At 53.1% G+C, this 12,120-nt stretch overlaps 1 protein-coding gene across 1 annotated transcript; it reads right to left on the bottom strand.

Annotated features, from left to right (window-relative positions):
* Positions 1–8,319: 8,319 nt before the first annotated feature.
* CCL19 (C-C motif chemokine ligand 19) lies at positions 8,320–11,410 on the bottom strand. Its single transcript, XM_069001897.1, has 4 exons — positions 11,289–11,410; positions 10,042–10,165; positions 9,590–9,686; positions 8,320–9,094 (listed from the first exon to the last, which is right to left on the bottom strand). Exons 1-4 carry the CDS (start codon positions 11,344–11,346, stop codon positions 9,074–9,076), a joined length of 300 nt encoding a protein of 99 aa, XP_068857998.1. The 5' UTR covers positions 11,347–11,410; the 3' UTR covers positions 8,320–9,073.
* Between the last annotated feature and the right edge of the window lie 710 nt (positions 11,411–12,120).

Genomic DNA, 12,120 nt, shown 5'->3' on the forward strand with positions numbered 1-12,120 from the left:
TCTCCTGGCTGTCAAAGAAAGCCCATTGTAGCAGCTCCATATCAAATCCCTGCAGAACTACCTGCCATCCACCTTCACACATACTGTCCAGAACAGGAGAGCAGGAAGAGAGGGAGAAATGCAGCAGGAAGAGAGGGAGAGATGCAGCAGGAAAAGAGGGAGAAATGCTGAGCAGAGTGGGGCTGTTCAGTCTGGAAAATACTGACCCAGAGGCTTTTGTGTAAGTACAAGCAGACATAGTCAATGAAGGACAAGATCTGGACCAGGAGGAATTCTTTCCCAGAGTGCACTGAAGGGGTTCTGGAAACAGAGAGGGCAATGACCCTCCTGAAGCCCAGCCAGAGTCCTTGGAACAAAGCACCTCAGGGTCACATTCACAAGGGTGAATGCCCTGTTGCAAGAAGTACTTCTCTCCCTACCTTTGCCTGCATGCAGCACAAGAAAGGCTGCAGCCTCAAAATTAGTGGTGCAAGTAAGGCAGAGCCCTCTGGAAACCTGGAAGGTTCTGCTCATCGTGGATTTGTCCCAACTGCCGGCACAGCTCATGATGAATGGCCCCAGCCTGTTCCAGCACACCACAGCCCCCCAGCATTTACTTTAGACAGCTGCAGCACAAGGAAGACAAATGAGCTCCAGAGAAACCCAACCTTCTGTTGGCCCCCTCTGTCTCTATTTACATGTCTGTTTTCTCCTCCAAGGCCATGCATCTCCTTTGTTTAGGAGAGTGTCTGGCTTCTGATCTCGTTCCAGATATTTTTTTGCTTGAGTCCTTCCTTATTCTGTTAGAGCACTGAGCAAAGAGACTTGAGGGCCTGCTTTGATTAGAACTCCCTTGACTCCAGTGCTTCAGACCTTGCACCAACCCAAAACCATGGCCTCTGCTTGGCACTACCCTGGGGCCAGGCAGTGCCCATCTCCTGCCAGCCAAACTCTCACAGCTGCCTGCCACTCCAAATCTTGGAAACATCATAAGGGTGAGGATATACCACAAAGTGGAATGGTCTCCATCTCTCTGAGATCTCCAGAGAGAGAAAGAGCCTTGCAAGGGCTTCCCCCTCAAGATGAGCCTGAGCTGTGCCCTTGCACCAAGCCTGGGCTGAGCATCAGGATGCTGGCGATACACCCATCCACTCCACCAGAGCATGCAGCAGCATGAGAGCTCTGTGGGGAACCCAGCCCTGCGAGGACAGGTGGTCTGGGAAGTGTTTGGCAAGATGGGAACAGTGTGTTCTGCCAGCTAGCTCTCCAGCTTCAAACCAGCCTTTATTTATCCCTGAGCAAGGCTGCACAGCTGCTTTCAAAAGGCGTTTGATGCTAAACTCCTTGGCTCCACGTTCGCCCTGAAGAGTTCTTTTCTGTTATCTCTTTGGGTTGCTTTCTTTTTTTTTCTCAAGCCCAAACTCAAATTATGCTGGTGAAACTGAGCCAAGCCTGCCAAGGCCTAGCATGTGGCCCAGATGGTGACAACAAGAACGCTGGTTTTCACTGCTGATGGTTCGCACTCTGCTATTAGCACCGCACAGCTTGCTCCACTTCAAAGGTACTGCTAATGGAAGACACACAAGATCTGTTTCTTTCAGTCTGGCTTGGCAAGCTCTCCCCATGCTCCCAAGGCACCTTCGTCGCATGGGCACTAGGTCAGATCCTGGGTTTGCATCCAGGACCAAGGGTTTCTTGAGACCACAGGCAGCCTCACATCAAGCATCCAACAAGTAAGTGGGGGCTTCAGAGTGTAACTCCATCCTCCCTTCTCCACCTTTCAGAGAGGCTCCCAAGGTCATGGGAAGTGAAGGATTTCATGTAGCCCTCAGAAGTACAGCTATGCTGTACTATGTATGTACTATGTACTATGTACAGAAGTACAGCAGAGAAATTCCACCTCACCCCCTAGGAACCTGTTAGGACAGTATAACAGGGCGGAAAAAAAGGATTAGGAAGGACTGCCTGGGGTCATCTAACCCATGCTATGCTGAGCCAGAGCCAGCACTACTTCCAGTTTCTTACGAGCTCTGGTATAACTGTAGAAGTTTCGGGCAGTGGACATGCAGCATTTCTTCATCCGCCTCTTCCTGCTAAATGGAATTTCCCCCAAAGCCCAACCCCTGTGGTTTCTCAACTTATCAGAATTAAACTCAGTACTTCTTTTCACTTTCTCTTCACTATATCTGTGCACTTGGAGAGCGTGTCATCCATTCCTGGAAGCAAGATTAACTCAAGATCCTTCAGCCTTTTGTTTGAGGCCACATTATCCAGACCTCTGATCAAACTCACTGCTGCCCTCCACAACCCTCCCAAGGGTGTGCACACCTTTCCAGAGTCCAGCTGTGCCATCTGGATTTTTACAATTCATGCACTACAGGACCACTCATGAGTGATGTCCAAAATCCTCAATAGAGAAATCTCAGAGAAAAATCAAGCAGCTGGCCTTGTTGAAAGGGAAGGGGATGGTGCCGGGATGCAGTGACAGCAAGCTGCAGGACATGTATCCCCTTTTCCTCTTCCCAACAGCTGCAACACAACCCCCACTTCTCCCATTAGCACAGCACCAGCTGCCAAGTTGGGCTGGGGGCCTGAGCACCTCTTGGTATGAGGCTGACTCACAAATGGCTCTTTGTGGTGATTTTTTGCTTCAGTCTGCAGTAACTCAGTTTTGAACACCAGCTCTACAGTCATGCCAGGAGATGCTATTTTTTGCAACAAACCACCTGTGTTGGATTTGCTGGCAGCAGGGCTAGTGAGCAGTTTAGAGAGGTAGAGAGCATCCCTCCTACCATCCTCTGTCAAGCTGCAAAGTATCTGCTGCTGCAAGTGTCTGTACTGAGATGGAGGACAAAGCAGTGCAAACAGGACAGAGCCTCCCTATCCAAAGTGAGAAGTGCTGAGCTGAGTGACAGCATCTCCAGGACCTGCTGCCCTCCTGAAGCCAGCTGAATCCCACAGGCTCAGCAAAGAGCCATTACACAGTACAGACACAGCCTTCAGAAGCAGCTGGGTTCAACACAGCAGATTTCAGCCCTGCTTTCACCCCAGGCAGGCGATGAAACCCACAGCCCTGTTGGCTCTGACACTGGGAATTCCCTGGGGTAGCTGTCCTTGGCAGGGTCAGAGGACAATGCAGTGGCTGGGAAATGAAACCAAGCACTGTGAGAAGAGGCTGAATCTGTAGCTGTAGCGTATCCGGGACACTTCTGCTCTTGTTCTTTGCAGTGCAGTGGCTGTCATCCATCATCGTAAACGCTGCCTGGTGCCTTTCCAAAAGCTGTGTCAGCTAAATGAAAAGGTGGGAAACTATACGCTGCAGGTACTTTCAAGGAAAGCACTTGATTTATTTGCCAAAGACCACCTCAGCAGCTCGCATTTGTGGAGCATTGTCCCTCCCACAGAGAGCAGAAAGTCACAGCTTGATAATTTAAACAGGATTAAGGAGCGTCCATGTAAACACAGTTGTGAGTTTGCAGTGTGGGGACAGTCCATGCACATCCCAGCAGAGGAGGGGCTTTCCCAGCCATAACATCTGCAAGAAAGAAAATGTTGCTTTCTGTGGGAAAGTGGGAAAGAATACAATGTCTTTGGAGAAAGGAATGACCAAAGGCTGCAGCAGGTGAACTTCCCAAGCCAGGAAGCTTGTGAAACACCACACCTTGAAAATCTGCATTGACACAGCACAGCTACCAAATCCTCTGGACAGGCACAGAACAGTCACTGTGCCAGTGAAATCTATCTAGGGCAGAAGGATGCAAGGAAACTGGGCAGAAACTGGGCAGCAGGGGGCCAAGCAGACAGAGGGAGACAGCAGGATTAGAGGTTCGCGCTTGTTAGATCTAAAGAAAGATTGCAGGAAGAGCCCCTGGGTCTGCCTTAATATCACCAAGCTTCTGGCTTTCCCTTTTCACCATGGACAAGGAAAGATTTCTCATGCTTAGGGGTATGATGCATCCCAGCCAGCCTCGGGCTGCACACCAATTTCACAGATTCATGAGAAGGTCCAAAATCTTCTCATCTTTTCTTGCCCCATGGCTATCCCTCTCATCCCAAGCAGAGCTAACCAGATCTTTACTAGCCCCTCCAAGTCCCATCCCTGCAGTCTGAGGTGGTGGTGACCCCTCACCTTAGTCTCTGATAGAAACAGCTCTGTTTTGCCCTGAATCAGGCCATTTTGCTGTGATTGCAGAGCAATTGAGAAAAGAAGGGAGTATAGGTTCCCCCCAGCCCTCTATGGCTGGGCAGGCACTGTGGAGAGCAGAAGAAAGCCTTACCTAGAGGCACAGCTAAGCAGGAAAACAGGAGGGAGAGGTGGGGAGGGCCACAGAAATGGCACCGAGCCTCCTGTCACTGCCTACTGCTTGTTCCGGAGGGATGGGTAACAGGTACTTTCCAGAGCGTTCTGTCAGCAGGTTAAGTGTTCTCTTTGCTTGTCCTCCTGGTTTTGTCCTTATCTCCAGCTTTTACTGCTACTGTGCATAGAGAGAAGATGAGTGCATCTGAAAGCAGAGAGGATGATCCCTCCTCCCTTTCCAAAGGGTGTTCTGAGCTCTGGGACCTGGGCAAAGCTGTGACTGGCTCGTGGCTGAGCCCACACTGCAATGAGCCGTAGTTCCTGCTACTTCTCAAAACACAAAGCAGAGGCAAGTTCTGTCTAGGCACAAAGGTCTCCATATAAGACAACTTTTGGGCTCAATTTGACTCCAGGAGCTCAGGCCAGGGAAATCCCATGCTCCAGTCCTAGGGATGAGGCCATGGAGGTGCAGGCTGGGCAATGCCATCAGGGAGAGTTCAGCTGCAGGAGGAGCATGGCAGGAATGGCACCAGCTCCTTCTCGGAACCACACAGCCTGGCTAAAAGTGCTGGCATCTTCCCACAGGACAAATCTCAGCACAAAGTGTCCAGACAAGCAGCAGTGGTGATGATATGCTGGAAATGAGGGGGGAGCAAGCAGGGGCCTGAGGATGAGAGATGCCAGCTCTGGATCCTCTCCATCATCCACACATGTTGTTTAGGCAAGAGCTAACAATAAAATGGAACAGGCTAAAGGGGCTTTTCCTCACCTGGCTTCCCACCCTTCCCAACCATCCACAGGTCTCATCTCCTCACATAAATCCAGACAGGTCCCTGAGCCCCTGCCAGCTGGATCTGGCACTTGTGCCAAGGTAGAGCAGCCCCTTGCCTTGGCACCAAGGGAGAGGAGACCACCAGAATGGGGAACAACTGGCCCCTGCACTGGAAAATGTGCCCAGGGCATGTCCACAACTCCTGTTGACTCTTGCGCAGCCGGGAGTCCTGTGAAGAAGCTGAGCGAAGGCTGTGAGAGGCAGAACAGCTTTTAGCCTCTGTGGTGCTGCTCACCTTGCCTGCAGGTCCGTGTGGGGAGGATGCAGCCGCTTCCTTCCCAGTCACTCCAGAAGCAGCATGTGCAACACATGGGGGATGCTGGCGACAGAAGAAGCCCCCATACACCATCTCTTTGGAGGCAAGGGACAAAAACAGCTCCAGTAAAGCACCTGGAAAGGGTATTAGGGCACTAAGGGAGACCAACATAGCATTTACCTTGGTGCCTTGCTCTTGCTGCAGAGAAGCAGATGGGCACTTTTGCCACGGAATCTTCAATCCTACCTCCCAGCTGGGTATGTTTGTGCCAGGTCAGACACCTTGGGACTGCAGCAGATTGTGCCTGCTGTGTCTGGTGCCCCTTGAACTCAGCTTGTGAAGCATCCAAGACTGCTTTCACCATGCCATGTACATGAGTGCTCTCATGATCCCAGCTGTGAGTGCTGGCTGCCAGGGAGCAACCCAAAGCCTGCTCAGTTTGCTTGCATAGATGCAGCCTTGTCCTTCCTCTCCTGCCTTGTGCACAGTCACCAAGAGAGCAGCTGTTTTGCCAGATCCCTGTGAAAACTTTGCAGTTATAGCACCTTGTTACTCCACAACATGTGAAATACAGGTCCCAGCTCTGAATAAAGGGCTACAGGTGATTCAGTCAATGCTCCAGAGACAAAGTAATCCCTGCTCGTAACTCCAGAGCTACTGAGGGCATGTCTGCATTGTACTGCAGTGGATACTGGTCCTGCACCACCCATCCCTGAGGATGCAGTGAGGGTAGGAAAAGAGCAGAAAAAACATGTCTGGGGAGTGAAAAACAGGAGGACTTCTTTACTGAAACTAGCTTTGGGCTGGGAACCGATGTTTTTGACATGGCAGTGACTAGCTGCTTTCCCTAAGGAAAGTGGCTGCTTCCTTCTGAAGCGATCGTTGACATTTTGATTCAGAGAAACTCACTCCCTAGTTTACTGAGCACTGAACCAGTCTGGTTTTGACAGATTTCCAAGAGGAGTTGGGCTCTGGACTGGAGGGAGAGGCTGCTGCAGGGCTGGAGGAGGGACAGGAGCGAGGATCACGTACCTGGTCCAGGGCAGCATCTCCTCCTGTCCTCCCCTGGCGGGTAAGAGCAGCATGCTGCCAGAGCTGGGATCTGGATCAACATCCACTTGAGAACCATGGCAGACAAGGACCTAGCAGGGATCTATGGTGTGCAGCTGCATTGCTCTGAGGAGAACACATCTACTACTCCCAGGAGAGATGGGAACCCTGGGCTTTGCAACCGTGCTCTTACAGGCTGGTTAGCCAAAACATCCCTCAAACTCTTATGGAAATAGATTAAGCTGCTTCCAGCATCCCAGAGATCAGTGCAAGCCCCTTCTCCCTCATTTTCCCTGGTCCAGGACACTGTTCTCCTTGTCATGGTAGCCTGCAGCCAAGGACGAATCTGATCCACCCCAGGCTAAGCCCCTCTGGCAGTCCCTGCCCTTCACAGGGACCCGCTCCAGCTGCAGCAGCTCAGCCTCAGAGCAGATCCATGCCAAACATCCTCCCCCTCCCCAGTCACGGCCCCCTCACAGGTCACTGAGCGAGCAGCAGGAAGGCTTCTGTCCAAGCCAGCACCAGTTATCCTTGTTTCCCACTCACACTGTTTGTCTTGGCCTCTCTTCCCATACCAGCCTTCCTTCTCTTCCTTCTTCTGCCCAAGATTGAATTTCTGGGGCTGTCACTATAGTTAATGATCTGGGACAGAGCTGGTGCTCTGGGAGAGTCACGCTCAGAGACATCCGAGCCCAGGGCAGTGTGGGCAGATACCAGGGAGGAGGACCCCAGAGGGGAGAACACCTGAAAGAAAAACAAGCCACCAACTGAGTGAGCCAGGCAACCAGGGGAGGAGAAGGGACAGGACTAAGCTTGCATCCAAGAGGTGTCAGCAAAAAGCCATCAGGTACCTGGGCACTCCCCGGCTTGAACAGCCCAGCCACTGCGCCACTATGGATGCCATTCCCTGAGGGCTGCTGGCCATGCTCTCCCTTGCCTTCAGGAGTAGTCCTGGTCCATTTCACTCCCAACCTGTGCCCAGGCATGCTGGCTAGCACCAAACCCGACTAATTTAATGATGTGGAGAGTCACACAGTGGTGCTTGGGAGGAGAGGGTGGTGCCTGCCTCTTGGACACACAAATCCCACTTGTGTGTGTTCCACCCGTGCTTCAGCTGGACAGAACAGCCTTGTTCAAACATCACATGGCCTGGGCAAAAGGGGACATAAGGACAGTCTGAGACAGTAAGACCTTAGTCTGAGTGCACAGCAGACCCAAGGCTCAGGAGCAAAATGGCCACAGTCTCTCAGCCTACTGTTGATGAGTGGCAGGAGCTGGGGGGCTGCCATCTGTGCCTTACCCATGGATGTGCCCAGGAGTAGGTGTCTTCAGCAGGCTCCATTGCCCCAAAAGCTCATCTTTCTGCTCACCTGCACCCCAGCTGCCAGCAAGAACTGACCTGCTGGAGTAATCAATCACACTGTTCCTCAGTTTCCCTTTACTGCAAACACAAAGCTCCTGTTCCTGCAGCTCTTCTTCCATGTCCCATGCTCCTGTGGAAGCTGAGAGATGGAGAGCTCCAACCCAGCATCTGCACAGGCAGGACTGAAGTGGTTCGGGCTGCATGATGCAACACTGGCATGCTCCCTCCTACCCCATCCCTGCACACCTTTCCTCAGGGACCTGCTCCTGTAGCCTGGCTGAGCAGTGCAGAACAGGGCACTTGTTTTGCCACTGTGCTGAGAGACTCCCAGGAGAGACCTGCAGCCCAGCTGCTGTGTCTCTCACCCCTATGAACCCTCTTTCCTTCTCCCCACATCCCAGCACAGCCCCCTTGCCACTACAGCACAGTAGGCAGTGCTGTCTGCTCACCACACATTCCACATTGGCTCAAACATTTCAGGCTCAAACACGAGGCGTGAAAACTACCTGCTGGTTTTTCTTTTTATTTAACAAAATCACAGCACAATAAAAAAAATAAAAAAAGAGAGTAAAGAAGCAGTATACACATGGAATTTTTGCAATGAACAGACCTAGCAGCAAATAACAGACCTAGCAGCATGACCTCCAGGCATGGTCATGGGGCAGGGGATAAGAGCCACATCACTGCCTGCTGCACATTAGTGGCTCTATTTCTACCCTTGAAAGGAAAGGCAGAAGGGAAACAGTGCAGGGAATCCAGGAGTGAGAGAGGAACCACATCAGCCATGCATTTTCCAAGGGCATCTGGGTTGTGCTTGGAGAGGATCAGCACAATGCATGGCCACTGTGGAACCTCTCCATCCTTCCCCTCTATCCCCACACTGTCCTGTGCTGGCAACCCTTCCCAGGGATGCAGAAGGACTGCAGGCTGTGGCTCACAATGGAAAAAAAGAGGTCAGGCTAGAGCTGGAGGTCACAGCTGCTGTGCTGAAGGGAAGTCTGAGACTCCCCAGCTCACCTCGCAGATCAGTCCATCAAGCAGCTTCCAGACTGCAAAGGTGATGGAGTCCAGCAGCTTCTGGCTCAGCCTGACACAGGTTGCTGGATCACACCAGGGACAGAGTGAAAAAGTGAGAGCAGACAGGGCTCTGCCCAGCCCCACACACTGGAATGAGTCTCAAGGAGGGTCAGCCCTGAGACTGGAGGTGGAAGCAGGTTGGCTCCATTAGTATCAGATTCACGGCTGGGAGCTGGTCCCACTCCAGCTGTTGGGACAAGCCAAGGGCTTCTTTGGGACCTACTTGCCCTGGTGTTTGGCCTGGGGAAGTGAAAAACCCAACTGGTATTAGTGTGCTCCTTGGGGCGGGAGCCTGGCCAGAGTCCCTTCCTCTGCTGGACAAGCCATGGTGGGGATGGACCTGTCAGGGCTTGCAAAGCACCCACCAAACTCATCACAAGCCCTCCCCATGAATTTGCACAAGCAGCAGACTCCAAGCTTGCAGGGCAGAAGTGAGGAGGGATTTTGCTCCCGGTGCCATTTGCCATGGCACACACCAGGCTCAAAGAGTGACACTGGGTAGACAAAAGTCCCAGGGATGCATTTATTTGGGGTGGAAGAGGGACTGCTGAGGAGACAGACTGGTCCCAGTTGGAAGGGGGAGGGATGGAGACCAAGACAAATTATTCATGGCTCAGTAGATCATGTCCCTGCTCTTCCCAGCAGCCCAGTCGCACTTGGAAAAGCCTCTTTGGCAGTGGATAACCCCCGCCGCAGGTGACCTCACGCCTGGCTGAGAACAGGGATGGTTCTTACCCTCTGGGCAGAGCTGGCATCCAGCCTCTCTCGGAGACGAATCACCCACGGGGAATGGAGGGGCGCACAGAGGAGCTTTCCCTTTGTGGTGATGAATCTTCCAGGCCCATGAGGAGAAAAAGTAAATGTAGTGAGCAGGACACCCCATGGATGCTCAAAAACAGCTCAAGCTCTCACCCAATGCCTACCTCACTACCCTCCTCCATCTCTACCTTTAGATGACTTTCTCCCCTGGCTTTTGTCCCATGCTCTCCCCCCTCAGCTGCTCCCCCTCTGACTGAGCCTCTGGACCTCCAGGATCTCTTCTGCTACTCTCCCTATTCTTTCGCCCTCAAATCCAGCTCAATGTCCCTCCTCCATCCTGCTCTGCCTCCAACCCTGCCTCCCTGCAATGTCCATCCCCTGGCCATCACGAGGCCTTGCCCCTCAACCATCACCACGTGGGTTCTTACATGGCAGCAGGGATGTCGCAGCCGTCCTGCACCAGCTGGAGCCGATAATCCTGCACGATCCACCGCGGGATGGGTGTCTCTCTTGTCCGCAGGCAGCAGTCCAGGACGTTGTTCCCGCCATGCACTGGAGGAGGAAAAATACCACCATGCAGGCTGAGGTCAGCTGCACCACTCCCAGCTTCCCTGGAGGGTGAAGGGGCTGCGGCGGGACGGTGCCTGCAGGAATGCTGCTGCACGCTGCCCCGGCTGGGCACACAGGCACCATCTTTATTGTGCTCACATCCCGGTGCTGGGAGCCCTTTGCCCCCTTCCAACAGAGAGCAAAGGAGATGGGGAACACTAAACAGGCAGAAGGCAACCCTTCGGCATGCCTGTGTCCCTCCTGCACCCTGGCTAGCAAGGCAGGACACGGCGGTCTTTATTTACCCCTCTTCAGGGTGCTGCAGTACAGACACACATTTCCAAGGGGCTGGGGATGACTTCAGCTTTATTTACTGAAGCAATCATAGGTTTGGCAGCCACCCCACCATCAGCCCCCCCCACACGGATCATTCCTGTGACAGCTGAAGGACATACCTGTCTGCGCTTCCCTGCAGAGAAGGAGATCCAGAGTCACCCTCCCAGCAAATGCTGTGTTCACTGCTAATGCCTGACAAGGCTGGCAGCGCCCACGGATGTCTGTAGCACCCAGCAGCAAGGTCTGGTGCAACACCACAAGGCGTCTGGAGCCACCCCCAGCTTCCCACCACAGAGCAGAGGTTCTAATGTCACCCAACCAGACAGCTGTGACCTGTGCAACCCCCATGTCCAACAGCAACAACCCCTCAAACATGGGCCCTGCCCTACCAGACACCTTCCCTCTGGCTCCCAGTCCTGCCGTTTGCCTCCAGGCTGCCCCACACCACAGGGTGACAGGAATGTTCCCTTGGTGTACTGGGGAGAATGGGACCAAGGCAATCCCAGCCCAATGTGTGCAAGCTGGGCTAGGGCACTGGGAGGCAGGATTGCTCCATAGCCTTTCCCAAACACACCATCCCAGCCCCAGAGCCCCACAGGCTCCTGTATGGACTTTGGGCAGGACAAAGTCCCTGTGGGACAGGTTACAAGAAGAGGATGCAGGAGGGCTGTGATAGAGCCCCAGCCACTTGTCCCTCTAAAAGTCTGCTGGAAATGCAAAAGAGAGAAGAAACTGAATTCTCTCCCTTCATTCCTTCACAAGAAAGGCAGCTTGAGAGGTCCCCTCTTACCATCCAGGATACATCCCAGCACCAGGAGACTGAGGCAGAGAAGGTGGAGCCGCTGCATTTTGCTGCTGAGTCTGGCAGAGGATGGGCTGGAGGCGATGGAGCTCCGGGCAGGAGGGGTGAGCTCTGCACAGCTTCCTTGTGCTCTGCTGCTGCTCCCCGCTGCTTATATATCCTTCCAGCCTATGACTTTCACTTTCTTTTGGAGAAGGTTGGGAGTTTGCAACAAGTCTTGCCACAGGCTGGATTTTAATCTTTGAGCAGTTCCCGAACATCCCAGCAGCTGCTTTCCCTGCAGCCAGCTGTTCCATAGCCCTGTAGCCAAACACTCTTGCCCTCTCTGCCAGCACTCAGGCCACAGGTGATGCTGGTCAGGACCAGGCACATCCACGGTCATTTTACCTTGTGAAAGCACCCCAGGGCCCTGGGATGGTGCATGGGGCATCTCACCCCACACATTTCCCAGTCTCTTCTCCAAGACAACTCCAGGACATTCACATTAAATATTGCATAGACTCAACCCTCTGATGCTATGTGGGGTAGAACTTGATTCAACCCCATTTTGGGGGTATATGTTGCTACAGGGGTGATGTCTGTCTCCCCCCCAGAGTCTCCCCATCTGATTGCTTGGGCCTGGTCTCCCCTGCCCTCCCTGGTGCCTGTGTGGGGGCATATCCAAAGCCAGCAGAGAGAGAAGAGCCCAGTCAGCACACTCCTCTCCAGGGCCAAGATCTCATAGGCCAAAAGACAACCTGATTTGCAGGTGTCCCAGAAAATAAGTTCTTGGCCAAAAGCAGCTACAGAGCTTCCTGTAAACAGGTTTTCTCCATGCAAG

The sequence above is a fragment of the Aphelocoma coerulescens genome (genome assembly GCF_041296385.1).
Source record: "Aphelocoma coerulescens isolate FSJ_1873_10779 chromosome Z unlocalized genomic scaffold, UR_Acoe_1.0 ChrZ, whole genome shotgun sequence".
NCBI classification, from domain to species: domain Eukaryota; kingdom Metazoa; phylum Chordata; class Aves; order Passeriformes; family Corvidae; genus Aphelocoma; species Aphelocoma coerulescens.

Excerpts from the sequence above, each read along its gene's own strand:
- CCL19 (XM_069001897.1), bottom strand. The coding sequence starts at position 11,346 with ATGCAGCGGCTCCACCTTCTCTGCCTCAGTCTCCTGGTGCTGGGATGT. Across the intron at positions 10,166-11,288 it reads GCTGGGATGTATCCTGGATG|TGCATGGCGGGAACAACGTC; the intron begins GTAAGAGGGGAC and ends TTCCTCCTCCAG. Across the intron at positions 9,687-10,041 it reads TGCGACATCCCTGCTGCCAT|ATTCATCACCACAAAGGGAA; the intron begins GTAAGAACCCAC and ends TGGGCCTGGAAG.